The sequence below is a fragment of the Mauremys reevesii genome, linkage group 9 (assembly GCF_016161935.1).
Source record: "Mauremys reevesii isolate NIE-2019 linkage group 9, ASM1616193v1, whole genome shotgun sequence".
Taxonomy (NCBI): Eukaryota; Metazoa; Chordata; order Testudines; family Geoemydidae; genus Mauremys; species Mauremys reevesii.
In genome coordinates this window covers 29,228,053-29,247,469 of record NC_052631.1, presented here as the reverse complement: position 1 = coordinate 29,247,469, position 19,417 = coordinate 29,228,053, and the positions used below count along the sequence as shown (strand labels likewise).

At 42.5% G+C, this 19,417-nt stretch overlaps 1 protein-coding gene across 2 annotated transcripts in view; it reads right to left on the bottom strand.

Moving 5' to 3' along the window:
- PLOD2 (procollagen-lysine,2-oxoglutarate 5-dioxygenase 2) overlaps positions 1–8,457 on the bottom strand; it is an 81,480-nt gene extending 73,023 nt beyond the window's left edge. The window contains exon 1 of one of the 2 annotated variants that reach the window (XM_039489430.1): positions 8,120–8,457. In XM_039489430.1, coding sequence (XP_039345364.1) covers positions 8,120–8,234 — 115 coding nt within the window. In that variant the 5' untranslated portion in view covers positions 8,235–8,457. The remainder of the gene's footprint in view (positions 1–8,119) is intronic. The other variant, XM_039489431.1, reaches the window with a different exon arrangement.
- Positions 8,458–19,417: the final 10,960 nt, after the last annotated feature.

Sequence of the window (19,417 nt, the reverse complement as noted above, 5' to 3'; positions counted from 1 at the left end):
CATTGAAAAAAGCTGACTGACTAAACAAAAAGATAAAAGGGAGACTTATTGTACCCAGAGGGCCAAATTTCTCTATTTGCAATAGTAGTAAATGTTTTTCAGAAATAATTTTAGATGTTCAGGTTGATGCTGCCCATCTCCTAAAAGGCATACACAATGGTTTTCCAGCAGCACTGAGTGTACAGTCGTCAAAGCCTTATTAAAGAATTGCATGTTCATGAATTAATGTAGCGTAATTAAATAACAGATAGAATGTTGGCTCCATTTCAGGGCTGGCTTCCACTCTCACACAAAAGATTTTCACCACTTTGATATTTAATGAAAACCAGCTATTGGTGTTAGAGGATGAAATTCTTTCCATTGACTTAACTGGGCTTTGGATCAGACCCTATCTACTCAATGAAGTGCTTGTTTCAAGCAAGCATTGGACAGGTCTCAACTACTAAACTAAGAAACAAAACAAAGTTTATTTGGTATATTATGTCATTACAATGTATGAACCAGCTGCTCCCTAAACAACTGTGCTGAATTTCTTGTAAATTGTCAATAGGACTGCTTTTCAGTGGATAACCTGAAATTGACATGAGCTGCACAAGTGAGCAAGTTTATTCAGCTCCTGCCTTTTTGACTGTTTACTATATCAATAAAAAAAATCTTGTCCTTGGGCTATTTCTTTACGAGGCCACCTGTTTAAACAAGGTCAAACAGAACAGTGAGAATTCTTACAGAAGACTTTCTTCCAACTTCCTACAGCTAATTAATCAAGGAAGTCAAGGACTGAGATTTGCAGTAATGACCCATCCTGAGGTCAGTATTTACTTGAGAAAAGAGGAACTGGAGCTGTAGCAGAGAAGAGGACACACAATGCTGCCTCCCTACAGTCATTATAGTTCCCATTTTCAAAAGAACTCAGCACCCACAATGTAGGCCAGATTTTCAGAATTGTTCCACCACCAATTAAGCACCAAATAATTGGTAAAATTCTGAGCTCTTTTGAAAAATCTGGCCAGAAGTTTTACACTGGGAGCTGCTGGGCTCTTAACAGTTTAAAACATCTGGTCCCAGTTGTAGGTGCTAAGCACCTGAAATCCTGGCGCTGAGCTCTTTAGAACATCTGGCTTTAACTATTTAAACAGTCAGACAGGCTGCAAGAAGTTCATCTTCATAACAGAAGTGTTTCTTTCTGAAGAGCTCCTTTATTCTGCACAAATGGATGGCTCACAACCCCAACTTGCCAGGGAAAGCTAATATTACTTATCAAGGGAAAATGGATGTTTCAAGTCCTCATATAGCATCAGTGAGAAACTGTTCCCATTCCACTCCTGGAGCTAACACTCACCAGCACTCTTGTAATGGAAGTCAGCACAGAAAAGGAGTAGGATACCTTGTCCACCTCTAAGACTTTGTATCTTACTCACCCTTACGTTAGTGACTGAGATTCTTTTTAGTAAGTCCTTGTGCCTGATTCTGATCTCACTTACACTATTATAAATGAGGATTAACTCTATTAAAATTACAGTAAAACAGGTGTAAGGTCAGAATCCAGCTCAGTAACTAAACAACACCTTGCTGTAATAAAAAAAGAGTTCTAAATTAACACACACTATGGAACAAAGACTAGTTAGTTTTTGCATTTCATTGAATGGCACCTGCTGGAACTGCTTTCATTAGTAGAATGTGATTTTCCCTATACGTGGGCACAAGTTGGCTTTCACTGAAATCCATGGAAGCAGGATGGGCCTATGGAATCTGATCCAACAACATCTGGAAGTCAATAGAAACATTCCTGTTGACGTCAATGGCTGCTGAACTTAGCCCATAATGAGCAACTAAGTTTGTCCAGCACTTTTCTCTTGTTCAATCTTACATCTCAGGTTTAGAGGCTAATGGTACTTTTTCTGCTTTAATCCACACATGAATTACAAATATAGGAACACATACAAGATTTTAATTACAACAGTCAAGTATCAGAGGGGTAGCTGTGTTAGTCTGGATCTGTAAAAGCAGCAAAGAGTCCTGTGGCACCTTATAGACTAACAGACGTATTGGAGCATGGGCTTTTGTGGGTGAATATCAGATGCATCTGACAAAGTGGGTATTCACCCACGAAGGCCCATGCTCCAATACGTCTGTTAGTCTATAAGGTGCCACAGGACTCTCTGCTGCAATTACAACAGTGACATCAAAAGAATGAAATTAGCATTGCTGCCAAATAAAAATATTACACTTTCCATGATTTAACTCATCTTCCAATGAGGTCCTTCAGGTCATTAAACTATGATCTTTCAAACCCCATATTACACTTGCAAGAAAAATCCACACTAGAAGTCCTCCAAGTTGAATTTTTTTTGCAGTGGAAGCAAATTGTGTTAAAGATATCCTAGAAATACCTTGACTTTGTTCATGGTTCCCATATAAAATTCCAGTTTAAGGTTCCTAACCAAAGCAGAGCTGTATTTTGTTGCTTTAAACTATTTTGGAAAATCAGCCTGAAATTACTCTGTGCTTCATCACAAAGAAGATCATAACTTACAATAAATTATACAGCAATGCATAATGCACCTTTAATTTTGGTTTGCATAGAAAATTATAAAATGGCCAAATATTTTCAGGATAAGGTTTTTGAACAGTCTACAGCAGGGGTCGGCAACCTTTCAGAAGTGGTGTGCCAAGTCTTCATTTATTCACGCTAATTTAAGGTTTTTGCATGCCAGTAATACATTTTAACGTTTTTAGAAGGTCTATTTCTATAAAAGTCTATAATATATAACTAAATTACGGTTGTATGTAAAGTAAATAAGGTTTTTAAAATGTTTAAGAAGCTTCATTTAAAATTAAATTAAAATGCAGAGCCCCCAGACCAGTGGCCAGGACCCGGGCAGTGTGAGTGCTGCTGAAAATCAGCTCGCGTGCCGTCTTCGGCACACGTGCCATAGGTTGCCTACCCCTGTTCTACAGTCACAATATTGAATTAAAACCAACAAAAACAACAATATAAAGGAATGTCTCTACATATATTATAATAACCATATTGAAATGTCAAGGAGTCAGGATGTTTTGAGAAGAGCCAAATGTAAAATATTGTTGTGTGTCTGAAACAGTGTACTGTAAAGTAACTACTGAAAATTGTGGGTGTAGATATTTACTGGTGGAAAGTGACCTGTTTTGTCATTAATTATGCTTTTTAGACTCTTCACTTCTGTCCTATCAATATGGGCCAGATTATGATACCTGTACTCACCTTGAGTAGTCTGACTATTCGTGGAGTAAGATACTACTCATCAACTTATTGAATTGGGTGCTCCTGAATGTGAACAAGGCTATTAGACTCTGTCCCTTAATGATTAATATACCCCCTCCAATGAAACTATTATCTAAATATCTCCTACACAGTTCCAATACACTCCCATGAGAGAAATGTCACCAAACAAGATATTTTTTATGCTGCAGAAAAGTGAAGTCACTGTTTAAATTGAAAAGGGAATTATTCCCCTCTCATCTCTTCAGTTTATGACCCTCTCTGAAACATAATTCTGAGGAGCACTTTATTTTTGCATTTTAAAATAAAAAATCATCTTAAATAAAAAGCTACAGAGACCCTTACAATGCCCATACCTATCCTTAATACAAATGAATCAATTCAAACACTGGTAAAATAGACTTTAAAACAGTAACTAATAGTTCCATATAAAAGAGGATATTTACATTGATTAACATACTTTAATAGTGCAATTCACTGCATAAACTGAATGGTCCCTCAATGCCAACAGTCCAGTAATTTTTTTGTTTTTAAATGAGCAATTAAATTTGGCAGAGAGAAGAAATCAATACACTTAAGACATGATCTAGTCATGATACATCTCTACCTCGATATAACGCTGTCCTTGGGAGCCAAAAAAATCTTACCGCATTATAGGTGAAAGAAACCATGTTATAGTGAACTTGCTTTGATCCATTGGAGAGAGCAGCCCCCTCCAGAGCACTGCTTTACCATGTTATATCCAAATTTGTGTTATATCGGGTGGCGTTATATCACGGTAGCAGTGTATTTCCAAATAGTGTTATTAGTGCAAATAAATACTTCATATGAGACACATGCAGCCAGTTTAAACTCTAATCCTGCAAGCTGCTTGCACAGAGCCCCATTGACTTAAAATGAGTAGCAAGCCGGCCAAGGTACCTGTGCATTGCAGCTTGCAGGATCAGGGCCTCGATGATATATAGGCCAATTCTGCCACCTTTACTCATGTGGAGTAGAAACTCTCTCAGTGAGTAGCTCCACTGAAGTCTGCTTTGGTATTAGTGTGTTTGGGGCAGATTTTTGCCACACTTATTCACCTTACACTTGCATGCATCCTGAATGCTATGAAGGGCTTGCAAAATGTGTCAAAATTATTTTTGCCAGGGAAGCCTTTCAAAGTCAAGTCAATAATATTTAGAGTAAAAAAGTAACTAGAAATGTGACATAAAAGCAACTTTTCTGATCAGCACTCCAAGAGCAGCCATGTTTATTTATTTACGGTTATCTTCAGACACACACACTTCCCTGCTGCACACCCACAGTAGTCAGTTGTCATTCTGCATGTTTTAATCTAATTCAGGGCCAGATCTTGCAAACATCTGCAAATAATCATTACACATGGGAGCAGCCCACATTGACTTCAGTGGCTTTACTCACATAAATAGGGATTTTTCTCATAAGTACGGTAATTTTTGCTGGGAAATCCAGTGGTTTAGGGCAGCAGCCTGACATTCAGGAGGCCCAAATACAATTCCCTGCTCTGCCAGATTTCCAGTGTGATCTTGGGCAAGTCATCTGTGGATCAGGACCCAAAAGACCACAAGAGACCTGGGTGCCTAAACACCAGATTTAGCAACCTAAACCTAAACATAGATGTAGTAACCTAAATCTGTTTTAGACTCCACTGCAATCCATAAAATTCCTGCTGAACTCTATAGGTGTCCTAACTCACTTGGGCGGGTTACATTAGATGACAAGAGGTAGATATTTACTAAGTTTGACACAACAAGAAATGTCTTGACATCTAAAACTGTGGCTTCATCATCCACAGAGTGGACTGAGTTACATACTGATTTGAACTTTGCTAAGTATTATGTCCCCAATTTGGACAATAAATGGTCTTCATGTACTTTTTTTTTTTTTTACAGCTTTAAAAAAAACAGCTGACTTTTCGGGGGGCGGGGGGTGGAGGGTGAAGAGAAGGGTTTTTGTTTTGTTTAACTAGAATTAACCCCTAGTGTGGTTCTTGTAACTTGAGTTGCAATAAACTGCTCAATTCTGGTCTGTTAACAATCTGTCTTTTTGTTACTCTTCATGAACATTTCTAATTCTGTATTAATGAAACATTGGCCTTTTTGATCAAGACTATGTATATAGTTTGATTTGAAAATAGAGCAAGATAGTATTTGGCAGCCACTTTTTGTCATACCTGTTACAAATGATTTCCAATGTAAGCAATATTGATGTTTTGAAAATTGAACATGCTGACTGTGTCTGTTATACACTGAAAATTACGTACTGTTCCACAAAATACCAGCAGCCTAGATATTAAGCTCAAGACTGATATAACACAAAAGAGAGACGTGTCAAGTTCTATTTCTCACTGAGTAGCAAAACATACTTAACAGAAGGCAATAAAATGTGCACAGAATAACTCAGGAAAATCACTAACGGTTAGCTGCAGATGCCAGTTCTAACAAACAAACTTGCTATGTGTCTGGTATCGAGAATCTCAAGGAGCAGCTTCCAAGTCATCAGTCTGTTATACTTCAGCACAGATTTTCTTAATACTGTATTCATGTTAGCCAGGATCCACTTAAGAAAAATGACAGCCTCCATAATACAAATAACTGTTTTCTATTAGTATTGTTCAAAATTAATAGATCAATCCTACTTCACAGAGATATCACCAGGATTAGTTAATGTAACCCCCCCACACCATATTAGTTAAGTATTCTGTTGATCATTGTACAGCAGTCCAGCAGCTATTCGTTAAATCTTGAGATCCTATCTCTAACACTCACCCTGAAACACTTATTTCTCTCAGTTAATAAAATAGACACATACTACAGTCTGAAAAGCTGCTTTTATGGGAAAAGTACTTGAAATGGAATGAAATGTAGTTTGCTGCTGTAACAGCAGCATCAGAGCACACACACACACACACACACACACACTGCACAGAGCAGCTTTGTAGGAAATCACCAATGGGAGGAAAGCCAGAACAAGCTAACAAGGCCAGCACTGTCCCTATAAGGAAGCTACAGATGTGCAGGTTCACATGCCTACAGAGCCTGGTATACTTCAACACAAGATTTTGTAACAATTACTGAAGCTCCCAACAATCTTAACCGATACTGTCTAATCAAATGGGATCAGATTTATGAGAGTCACTCCCAAAAAAGTTTTCTTCTGCACACTGAGAGCATTAAACCAGACATTAAAATAACCTTATTATCGCTTTGAACTTGTCAAGACTGTATGCCGGGGGTCGGCAACCTTTCAGAAGTGATGTGCCAAGTCTTCATTTATTCACTCTAATTTTAGGTTTTGCGTGCCAGTAATACATTTTAACATTTTTAGAAGGTCTCTTTCTATAAGTCTATAATATACAACTAAACTATTGTTGTATGTAAAGTAAATAAGGTTTTTTAAAATGTTTAAGAAGCTTCATTTAAAATTAAATTAAAATGTAGAGCCTCCTGAACTTGTGGCCAGGACCTGGGCAGTGTGAGTGCCACTGAAAATCAGTAGGGGTGCCATAGGTTGCCTACCCCTGCTCTATGCTATTTTTATCACCATGTGAAATCCATCTAGCAGGATAGGATACCTTTCCCATGCAAGATCCAGTTAGAGATGTGCATTCAAAATTACAGCAAAACTGTGACAAGTGGCTCCCTGGAAGCAAAAGCAGTATTTTGACAAACGTGTCTGACCACTTTTTCAACTGGTTTTGGGCATAAGTTCTTTCGTTATTGTTTTACACCCCACGGATTGAATTTCTTGCTGCTGTCTAGCTCCTTAGAACACTACAAGATTCAAACAGCAGAAGGTGAACAAGCTTTGGAGCGAACGGGAGGGGGAAACTCAGCTCTCCAATGCCTTCAGCTAGGAGAAATTAAGTAGCAAAGCTTCACTGGAAGTAAGTTGGGTCATCAGTGAGTGGCACCATCTGCTCTTCCAGAAGCTAGGAAATATGTGGCCCATCAACACCTTGTCATGAGTCTCAGGCTATTCATGGGGGAGAGGAAGGAGGACTGATTACTTAACAGGGATGGGTGAAGACAGGGGTAAATCTCTTCCCCAATAGGGGGAAAGATCCGGGCTATGAACTTTTCAGCCAGTGTAGGTCTATATTTGTGTGGTCTGCCTTACTATTTGCTAAATACATTATGATCCTCTATTTATCTGCTTCCTAGTCAACAATTTGGAGATCTTTGACTAGTTCCTCCCCAGCAGGAATTTCATGATCAGTAGATATTCATGCACCATGAAGAAAGCGCTACTCCCCCCTCCTCTCCCAACCCCCTCCTAATAAAACTGTTTCAGAGGCTTAAACATATTTCCACTTAAAACAAAAACCGTTCCCTGTTTCAGCATAAAGCGGTCACGCAGGGCAAGTCACTCAAAGCCCGGAGGTTTATCTTTCAGACGGACGTTGGTTGCACAGTAGGCAGAACACACGTGCAACCAATTCCGCTGAAACTCGCAAGCCCAAAGCCGGAGCTGGCGATGCTCTTGCAGAGCCTCCCACCAACGGGGCTCAGCAGCGCCAAGCGGGGAGAACTATCGGAGAGTTTTAAACGTCTCCTCAAACCACAGCTACAAATCATCATCAAGCCACCATCGGGGGGAGGGGCAGCCAACTTTCCAACATTTCTCCAGTTCGCCTCTCGCTGCAACACCCCCAAGCGCAGAGAATCCCCCGCGCGCCGGAGGCGACCTGGCGGGTCTGGGGCAGCCCAGCCGGGCGGGCCGCTCCCCCGTGTCTCTTGCAGCGGGTCCGGTCCTGAATGAATGAGCCCGAGCGCTGCAGGAGCGCAGGCAGAGGGGCCCGGCTGGAGCTGCCCCCCACCCCCCGCCCTGCCCGCTCCTCACCTGCGGGGATAGGGGGCAGCGCGGGGTCCGCTGCCCGGCTCGGCGGCGCTAGCGGCAGGGTCAGAGCCAGCAGGAGGAGCAGGCTGGGGGGCCGCCTGCTGCCGTTCAGCGCCATCTTCACCCCTCCAGTGGGACGCGCGGCCGGCGGCTCCCGTTTGCCCCGCCGCAGCTGGTCCCGCCCCCCGGGAGGCGCCGGGCTCCGCGGAGAGGGGGGCGCTGCCGGGGAGGGGGAGCTGAAGTCCCCCCGCAAGCTCTCCGCCTCCACCCGCCGCAGCAGTGGGCTGCCCGGGGCCGCCTGACTCCTCCCCCGCTCGGGGCAATAGGCAAAGGGCCGCCCCAGGCCGGGCGGGGGCTTTATGAGCTTAGCGGCGGTGGGAGGGTCCCGGGCAGCCAGCAGACCCCCCCCCCGCCCCCGGAGGGGGATGGGAGCCGCGGCTGCTCCTCCTGCAGCATCCCCGCTATTGGCTGCGGGAGCGGGACTGGCTCAGGCAGGTGGGGGGAGGGGGCTGCAGCCTGGCCCGGCGCGGCGCGTGGGGGAGGGGATCGAGCCGGCTCCGGAGCCGCGGGAACAGCAGAAGCTGCCCGGCCTCCAGCCAGCGTGGGGGAAGTCTCCGCACGTGCCCGTCAGCAAAGCGAGGCCGCTGCCCCTGCGGTGCCCCGCGCGGGGAGGGGTAGAGCCCAGTGGGGTCAGGCGGAGCTCAGTGGCTGAGCAGATCGATCGTGGGAAAGGGAGACACTAGACCAAAACCTCCACGGGTGCACGGGAGCCTAGCACCGTGGGTCTGGTTCGGGGGGGAGCGTTATCCCGCTACGTTGCTGCAGCTAAGTCTAGTGTCCTGTCTGTGGCTGGCTCAGCCTGTAGGAGTGGCTGCCGGGGGTGCAAGTTGCCGTGCACAGCACTCTGCTACACGCAGTGATCTTTGCTAGTTCAGCTCCCTCTTAAGTGCCCTGTGAAGAAGTCCTGTATCTAATAATGTGTTGTCTGCTTAGCCAGCTGCACTTAACTCTTAGAGCAGCGGTTCTTAACCTTTACTGCAGCCTGCACCCATTTGGTTCTCAAAATATGTTCTCGCACCCCTTATCAAAAATCGTTGAAGTAGGTCAGTTCTTTAAACCTCGATATATTTTTGTTTGTATATCACAGTAATCATTTAAAATGTATAATGTTAATAAATACATAGGTTTGATGGAACAAAGTAGTTGTACTTATGTGCCTGTGCTTAATTTGTGTTTTTGATGATTTACCTTCTAAAAAAATCTCACATCTTGCACCCCCAGAAAGAGCATCTCACATCCGTAGGGGGTGCATGCATCCCCAGGTTAAGAACCACTATAGAGGAACAGTATGTGCTTCGGAGTGGGTGCCTGTATAATGCCAATATTCTATTTAATTAATATAAAATTACTTAACGGCTTGCAGCTTTGGGTTTTATCTTGTTTCTGCAAAGCAGTACTGTCCTTCTAGGGCAGGGGTTTTCAAACAGGGGGTCGGGACCTCTCAGGGGGTTGTGAGGTTATTACATGGGGGGGTTCCGAGCTGTCAGCCTCCACCCCAAACCCCACTTTTCCTCCATCATTTATAATTATGTTAAATATATAAAAATGTGTTTTTAACTTATTGGGGGGGTCACACTCAGAGGCTTGCTATGTGAAAGCGGTGACCAATACAAAAGTTTGAGAACCGCTGTTCTAGGGGCTAGGCTGTGGTATATACACTGTGTTCAACTCCCTTTTATTATATATTTCTTTGAAGAAGACAGAGTGCTGATGCAATCATCCCTCTAGGAATTTTTTTCCTGTTACAGATAGATTATATATAAAAATTCAAAGCGGTGCTGTAATCACAAAGGGTTGTTATCTGACAAGCATCATTTTACAGCTGCTATTTAGAATAATCTACCATGTCCATCTTTTCTGACAGAATGAACACGCATTGATGGACTGATATTTGCTAGTAAAGCCTGAATAGAATCTTCCTCTTGCTTTCAGCTGCCCTCTGGAGTACTGTTAGCACGGGTCACAAGGGGATCTTAGGCACCTAACTGGTTTAGGTGTCTACGGCCAGAAGGTTCATGGTGGTAAAACTAGAGTACAGATAGGCCACACCCTTTCATACTATCTAATTTGGCTCTCAACTCAGCATGCTGCCTTTTATGAATTCCATTCTTACACACCTAACTCTCCCCCTGCATTGTATAGAGGGCTGACACATCACTGAGGGTTGTGAATTCTGCTAGTCAGGAGGGGACCTAAAAGTTAGGTGCTGTGATGCTGAGCATTGCAGCACTTAAGGGTGGGATCTACAAAGGGACTTAAGACTCATTTTTTCTGTTTGAACCAGGGTGGATTTGATTTAAATCAAATTTCTTTATGGATTTCTACATAAAAGTGCATTCTTATTGGTTATTATAACCTTAATACATATTCTTCACAACTCAGAGATAGACATAGGTTTCATTTTTAGAAGGTACACACTATACATTTTAAGTGGTTTATTTTGAAAACTTTTCAGATTAGTTTTACAGCTATATCAGAAAAGGAATGATTGGTTATTTCATTTACCAAAGGTAATTAAAGCAGATATGTATTAAGTCATTGGGAGGTGAACTATCTCCAATTCAACAGGTTAATCATTAATATTTGGAGGATTTTCTTGCATGCTGTATTAGGAGGAAACATCACCAGACAGACATTTAAATTGTTTTATTTAACTAAAAAACAATGTTGTGTATTCTGGATTTTTTTTCTTCAACAGCAAACATATTATATTTTAAACAAAACAAGCATATGAATTTTTGAATTTAGTTAAACATTCAAGTTTTTTAAAATCAGGGTTGTTTTTGTTAATTGTTTTTAACTAAAATAGTTAAATGAAATATTTAAAAAAAATTAAATCGACTATGTTAGCCAGGTCAACATGAGAAACTTAAAATATTGGCTTCTGCAGCTAACTCAGTCATCTTCACCTTCATTTTCCTGTTTGTTCATAATGTTGAAAAGGAAAAACAAGCTTTCCTGCTTTTTCAGGTCCCAAATAATTTCTCAATTAGGAATGAATTAGTCCAAAAGGAAGAAAATATCCTTTCTACACCAGCAGAAGAAGCTATTGCTGTTAAAAGTGAGATTATCACTTCAACAGTCTCTGAATCCAAGTGCTGAAGTGACTTCCACCAGTTCACTGGTGTGACTTTCTTTAAAACATCATCAGCAAACATATATTTCTTGAATGGTTCACCCTTAGCTCTGAAGTTTATTATAGTTGGCATTATGGAGGGATCATTGCTGGATGTCCATGTCATAGCCAACTCCTCTTCTTCAGCAGTTAAGGTTTGACCATGGTACCAAGTATTGAGAATATTTGCAAGAAAATGAGCTGGAGATAGTGCTTGTCCCATCCGTTTTGTTGTTGCTTTTAATGCTTGTAATTTAACTCTGTCATTGCATGTTTCTCTTTTTAAGATCTCACTCAGTTCCTTCCAAATTTCAACAGCGTCAGCAATAAGACAGCTATTTCCCTGCATTTTGTTCAAGGCTACAGAAATGTTTGTTTCAGGGTACTCAGCATGTGTTCGGCATTTCTCTTAAGCCCAATGTTGGCTTTGACAGTGCCATCTATTTTTTCACGATTTTGTTCACAAACTGTCATCAGATTAGGCTAGTTCTTGATATAGTGCTCAAAACAGTCCACTACTGAGTTCCATCGCACGTCTTGTGGGAGAGTTAGCTTGGTTCTTCCCACTTTTTTTAGAGCAGCTGCTGCAAAAGTGGTTGTTACGGAAGTATTTTGCAATTTCAACAACATTAGCCTTTATTTCTCGAAGACTGAAGTCTTTGGCTTGGAGGTGCATCACATGAGCACTGCAACCGTATGTTTTTAGCTTGGGACTCTTCTAAATTTCTTCTCATCTTGGATGCACTTGTTGCATTGTTTGTGACCAAGCTGCTTACTAAACATTTGAATTCTTTTTCACAGTTTGTTATAGCTTTTACTGCTACTTCTTGTAAGTATTGTGTGTGCGCATTTCCTGATGTATCAATTGTTTCTATAAGGAAGACATTCCCTTCTTCTATTGTCACACAAGCATATACAACAGGCTCATTGTGGACATTACTCCACCCATGAAGACACAGGTTAACAATTTCACCCTCTAGACCTTTTGCACACTGCTCAATTTCGCTTTCATACACTTTATCCAGCAATTTGCCTGCGACATCTGCTCTTTTGGGTGGACTGCATCCTGGTCTTAATGACTGAACCATGTTGATGAAAAGTGGGTGCTCAATCATAAAGAGAGTTTGTTGCATAAACAAACCGGGCAATCTTTTAATCAATTACCTCTTTTTGTAATCTACTGGTTCTTATCACAAACTTATCTATGGTTGTTTTTGGATGATGGAGAATTTTTTTTTCTTTTTCTTACAGGCTATGTGACATACATGATGTGACTGAAACACTATCATTGGCAGATAACTCTGAAACTGTAGAAAATGATGGTGATCTTGAAGGTGGATAGTCTTCAGAATCCTGTATGTTGAGGATGGATTCTCCTAAACAAAATAAGTCAATGCAGTTATTTAATTATAATTAACATACTGCTCATTTAATATTACTCATTGCATTCACTGACACTCAGTACTACTTTAAAAGGTGAAATTGTAAAAGGAAGATCTGCCTATTTCAGCTATTTATTTTTTTATCACAACTGCATCTAAAATGATAGTACCATTGAGTAACAACTATAGTTTTTGCTGAAACATGAGAATTCAAGAACAGTCCAGAAGGAAGACAGGCAGTCCTTATAAGAAAGAAGTATGAAATAAAAAAGTTTACCAACCTCAAGATCCTGCATGTTCAGACATGTTCCTTTCATCAGCTTCAATGCAGCTTCCTGATGGAACTGAAGGAATTTCTTAGAAAATTGCCTAAGTAGAAGAAAGAGTTAAAACACTAACTGTAATAATGTTCTAAGAATTTCCAACCCCAGAGAACAGAGACAGTAAGAAGTGTTTGTGCTGCTTATGCATTAAACAGACATATTCTTGACATGATGATGTTACTAAGGCCAACCCAGGAAGGCATTAAGCCAATGAAAGGATGACAGAGACAAAGTGTGAGTCTAGACACATCCCTGGGCTCGGGAAACAAGCACAGACTGGTGGGACCGCAGTCACTGGTGGGATTCCCAGTGGCTGCGAAACTTTCGCATGCGTAAGGGCACTTTCATAGAACTTTGTGATTTGCTTTCCCCTCCCCTGAAGCGCAAGAATACCAAGATGAGAGCAGCCCTCACAGGTCACAAGCGAGTGGCGATAGCCCTCTGGAAGCTTGCAATGCCAGATAGCTACTGGTCAATCTGGAATCAATTTGGAGTGGGCAAATCTACTGTGGGGGCTGATCCAAGTAGCCAACGCGATCACTGAGCTGCTGCTATCAAAGGTAGTGACTCTGGGAAATGTGCAAGTCATAGCGGATGGCTTTGCTGCAATGGGATTCCCTAACTGTGGTGAGGCAATAGATGGAACGCATATTCCTAACTTGGGACTGGACCACCCAGGTAGCCAGTACATAAACCGCAAGGGGTACTTTTCAATGGTGCTGCAAGCACTGGTGGATCACAAGGGACGTTTCACCAACATCAACGTGGGATGGCCGGGAAAGGTACATGACGCTCGCATCTTTAGGAACTCTGGTCTGTGTGAACAGCTGCAGCAAGGGACTTACTTTCCAGACCAGAAAATAACCGTTGGGGATGTTGAAATGCCTATAGTTATCCTTGGGGACCCAGCCTACCCCTTAATGCCTTGGCTTATGAAGCTGTGCACAGGCAGCCTGGACAGTAGTCAGGAGCTGTTCAACTATAGGCTGAGAAAGTGCAGAATGGTGGTAGAATGTGCATTTGGACATTTAAAAGGACACTGGCGCAGTTTACTGACTCGGTTAGACCTCAGGGAAACCAATATTCCCATTGTTATTACTGCTTGCTGTGTGCTCCACAAATATCTGTGAGAGTAAGGGGGGAGACATTTATGGTGGGGTGGGAGGTTGAGGCAAATCGCCTGGCCGCTGATTACATGCAGCCAGACACCAGGGCGGTTAGAAGAGCACAGCAGGGTGCGCTGCACATCAGAGAAGCTTTGAAAATCAGTTTCATCATTGACCAGACTACGGTGTGAAAGTTCTGTTTGTTTGTCCTTGATGAAAACCCGCCCCCTTAGTTCACTCTACTTCCTTGTAAGCCAACCGCCCTCCCCTCCCCCCCTTTGATCTCCGCTTGCAGAGGCAATAAAGTCATTGTTGTTTCAAATTCATGGATTCTTTATTAATTCATCACACAAATGGGGGGATAACTGCCAAGGTATCTGGGGAGGGGTTGGGGAGGAGGGAAGCACCGGGTGGGGTGGCGGAGGAGGAGAGGAGGGAAGCACAAGGCCACACTGCACTTCAAAACTTATTGAATGCCAGCTTTCTGTTGCTTGGCAGTCCTCTGGGGTGGAGTGGTTGGGTGGCTGGGTGAGGAGGCTATGGAACTTGGAGAGGGGGGCGGTTGGTTACACAGGGGCTGCAGCGGTGGTCTGTGCTCCTGCTGCCTTTCCTGCACCTCAACAATACACTGGAGAATATCAGTTTGATCCTTAGTAGCCAAAGTATTGCTTCCTGTCTCCTCTCATCACGCTGATGCCACCGATCATCTTGATCCCACCATCTCTCCTCATGTTCATTTTGTGCTTTCCTGCACTCTGACAGTGTCTGCCTCCAGGCATTCTGCTGGGCTCTTTCAGTGTGGGAGGACTGCATGAGCTCAGAGAACATTTTGTTGCGAGTGTGTTTTTTTTGCCTTTTAACCTTCACTAGCCTCTGGGACGGATATGATATGGGGAGCATTGAAACATTTGCAGCTGTGGGAGGAAAAAAAGGGAGAGTAATATTTAAAGAGACATTTTAGAGAACAATGGGTAGACTCTTTCACGGTGAACCAAGCTGTTAACATTACATAGCATGTGTGCTTTCTTTACAAGGTTGCATTTTGCCTCTTAAATTGAGGGCCTGCCGATTTGATGTGAGAGATCACACATGCAGGGCGGCAGGCAACAGAATTTGGCTTGCAGGCAGACATGGTAAGCCACAGTCTTTTGGCTTCTTTAACCTTCATAACATGTGAGGATGGTATCAAACAGCAGCACCCTCATTTCCTATCCCAAGCACTCATTGGGTTGGCCATTTAGAATCATAGAAGATTAGGGTTGGAAGGGACCTCAGAAGGTCATCTAGTCCAACCCCCTGCTCAAAGCAGGACCAATCCCCAGACAGATTTTTACCCCAGTTCCCTAAATGGCCCCCTCAAGGAGTGAACTCACAACCCTGGGTTTAGCAGGCCAATGCTCAAACCACTGAGCTACCCCTCTTTGCCCCCCCATTTAAAATGGGTTGGCCATTTAAAAGGAGGGGCTGCGGTTTTCGGGTTAATTGCAGTACAAACGCAACTAACCCTTCCCCCCCCCAATTTTCTGGGATGATCGCTTCACCCCTCCCCCCACCATGTGGCACACTGCAGAGATGATTTCTGTTCAGCCACAGGCAAACAGCCCAGCAGGAGCGGCCACCTCAGAATGGCCCCTTAATAAAATCCCCCTATTTCAACCAGGTGACCCTGGGAGTACATCCATCACTGAGATGTCCCTGGAGGATTTCTGCTCCATCCCCATACATGTTAACAGACTTTTCCAGTAGCTGTACTGGCCACCAAGGCATCTCAAGTCTTCAGGGCAAATTAATCATTAAACATGCTTGCTTTTAAACCATGTATTATATTTACAAAGGTACACTCACCAGAGGTCCCTTCTCCGCCTTCAAGGTCCGGGAGCCCACCTTGAGTGGGTTGGGAGGGTACTAGATCCAGGGTGAAAAACAGTTTCTGGCTGTCAGGGAAAACGGTTTCTCCGCTTGCTTGCTGTGCGCTATCATCTTCCTCGTCCCCCAGATCCGCATCCCTGTTGCGTGAGAACCCATTGATGGAGTCCACGCACAGGAGTGGGGTAGTTGTAGGGCAACCCCTAGAATGGCATGCAGCTCATCATAGAAGCGGCATGTCTGGGGCTCTGACCTGGAGTGGTCGTTTGCCTCTCTGGTTCTTTGGTAGGCTTGCCTGAGCTCCTTAAGTTTCACGCGGCACTGCTGCAGGGCCCTGTTTTAGCCTCTGTCCTTCATGCCCTTGGAGATTTTTTCAAATATTCCGGCATTTTGTCTTTTAGAATGGAGTTCTGATAGCACAGATTTGTCTCCCCATACAGCGATCAGATCCAGTACCTCCCATTCGGTCCATGCTGGAGCTCATTTGCGATTCTGGGACTACACGCGCACCTGTGCTGATGAGCTCTGCATGGTCACCTGTGCTGATCAGCTTGCCACGCTGGCCAAACAGGAAATGAAATTCAAAATTTCGCGGGCCTTTTCCTATCTACCTGGCCAGTGCATCTGAGTTGAGAGTGCTGTCCAGAGCGGTCACAATGGAGCACTCTGGGAAGTCAGTTAATTATTGTGATTATTTTGCTTATTTTTAGTTGTGGTGTCCTTTAAGGCATGGCCAAGAACCCCAAAAGACAAAAATAATGGGAGCCATGTCTCTGAATTGGCATTAACAGAGACCGCTAGTGAGATTTGGTCCCGCTCACTGCTATTTCTTGTTTTTCTAGACTACACACTTTTAGTGTAAAATTACACTAAAGGAAAATTACCAAGCTCAAAGCAACATGATACCATCCTCATAGGGGATATCAACAAAAGTCATATGTAATCTTCAGAATAGAGCCAGCAGAAACACATTGACCCTTTGAATAAAGGTACAGTTTGGTGGTTTTGTTTCTTAGGTTTCTCTAACAAATTCCCCTCCTTCCCTCCTCCCACTTTGACATTTTACTGACCCTTAAAGAATTGTTTACACTTAAAACTTTTCCTTTCCCTCTTCCTTTTAGAGGCAAATTCCTCCCCTTCTTCTGCAGTGTGGAGAGTCCTTTATACATCTGAACCAATGCAGTTCTGCTGTGCAGAGGCATCAGACCGGAGAGGGACAATGCAGGGATACAGACTACCTTATCACATCAAGTCTTGTTCTATAGGATTCCACAAGCAGCCACACACAAGAGGGTTTAGGACCATAGCAGAAGAGAGGATGCAACATGAGAACCAGTCATTATGAGGATCCTCCTGCAATTGTTCTCCGGGGATATGTGGGGCAAAGGCAGCAAGGGGGTCTTTGCAATTGTAACAGTAACTGTGCAGTTGGGTGAAAGGATTTCTCTCAGCAGTGCAAAGCCTTCCACTCAAGCAGAGTGCCAGTTCCCAGGATCATAGGTGTAATGCATTTTGTTTTAGTGTTTTGCACAAATGTTGCTAGTGATATTTGGAACTCAAATGTCAAACATTCAGGTGAAGCACTGTTCCGTTACCTGTCCTGCAGGACCATAACAGGAGACAGTAATCTTTTGATTATTTAGCATTTCTCCATTCTTCCAGTGCTCTTCTTCAAATGTCCAGCTGTTTCATTCACCATCTCAACAATTCACCATCCTTATTCACCCATGAATAAGGGCATATGGGTTTTTACATAGAGCTGGAAGTCTCAATATCTCTAAAGCTACCAGCATTATTATGTATTTATTTTGGTTAAATGCATAACTAGTGCCATTTGAAATGAAAATATGGATGCAACTTATAAACAAGTACTCCTGTGCACTAGAGTAGATGGACCTGTTATCACAACCAAAGAGAAGGTGGAGAGAGTCTTGGCCTGAGGAGTAGGCCTTTTAAACTACATCAGACTCAGTAATGCTTTAATTATAAGCACTAGTCTGCACTGGGAGCAGCGGGAGTTCCAGAAATAACTCTGCCTTGCCCATGGAAATCTAAGGTAGGCAGAATTTAATGTTTTCCTTTAAATATATTTTAGAAACAATTCAATTGTATGTTAAAGTCCATGAAGAGAGGCTAGATAATTGGGAGAACAAAGCTGGTGAATCTTTAGTGAGGTTGTGACACATGGCCAGAAAGGGTTAAGCATCCTACAGAATAAATAACCCAAATTCAGCCTCTAGGAACATATTATTAGATAATATTTGTGTGTTTACATATATTTTGTTAGAGGTTAACAATGTAACCAAAGGGTTCCTGTATATACTGTATTCTGTTAATGTAGAGTTCAAAAGAAATTCTTAACATTTAAATGAACTGTAAATATAGTGATATCACTGTATTGATCTCTCTTTTAAATGTATAGCAAATCACCTGTGAATGGTGGAAACAGGCAATTGCCTTATGTTAACTAATTACCAGTGATGCTTAGAAAATAGGTCTACTTCAAATTCTTGATGATTGCATATTGTTCGCCTAAGGACTCCAGGATGTCAAGAAAAGCCCTAGAATTATATAAAGGCGTCTTGGATCCTGATCTGCTTGATGCTTTATGCAAGGAAAGCTTGAGTTGTAAGATCGAGATCTCTAGTTCTACCTGGATCACCCTGAATACGAACATAGGTTATAGTCCAATGGACTAATTCTGAAAACTCTTTGCAACTACAAAGCTCACCATCTTTATTATAAAACTTATCTCAAAATGGTACTCATGTCCTTATGTATACTGATCTTTTAATCAATACACTTTTCTTTTTTAATAAATTTTAGTTTCGTTAATAAGAATTGGTTGTAAGCATGTATTTGAGCAAGATCTGAAATATTCGTTATCCTGGGAGGTAATGTGTCCAATCCTTTGGGAGTGGTAGAACTTTCTTCTATGATAAATAAGATTTTCAGTAATCCTCATAATATTTGCCTGGGGTGTCTAGGTGGAGGCCTAAGGCTGGTTTGCTCTAAGGGAACTGTGTTCTTGATTTCTGAGTAACCAGTAAGGTATTATAGAAGCTGTTTTGTGCTGGCTTGGTAAATTTACCTATTGGAATATCCACCAACTTTGGGGATTGTCTACCCCATTCTTTGTAGTTTGCCCTAACTGAATAACCTCAGTGTGGCTACCCTGGGACTCTGGTTACAGAGGTATATAAAGTGAGTTACTGTTCCGTTACCCACTTCTTCTCCTTTAAAAACAAAAGTCAAAGGATATGCTGCAGGCCAAACAAGAGAACCATACCCAAGGAGGGTTTTTTTTTATAAATCCCTAAAGACTTTCCTTGGTATTTCTGATATAAGCACATCCCCTCCCCAGAGAGGGCTGCTGCAAAGCCTCTCTTTTCAATTCATGTTCTGTAGTTAGCATGGTCCTCCCCCTCATACTCACTCAGAGATCTGTC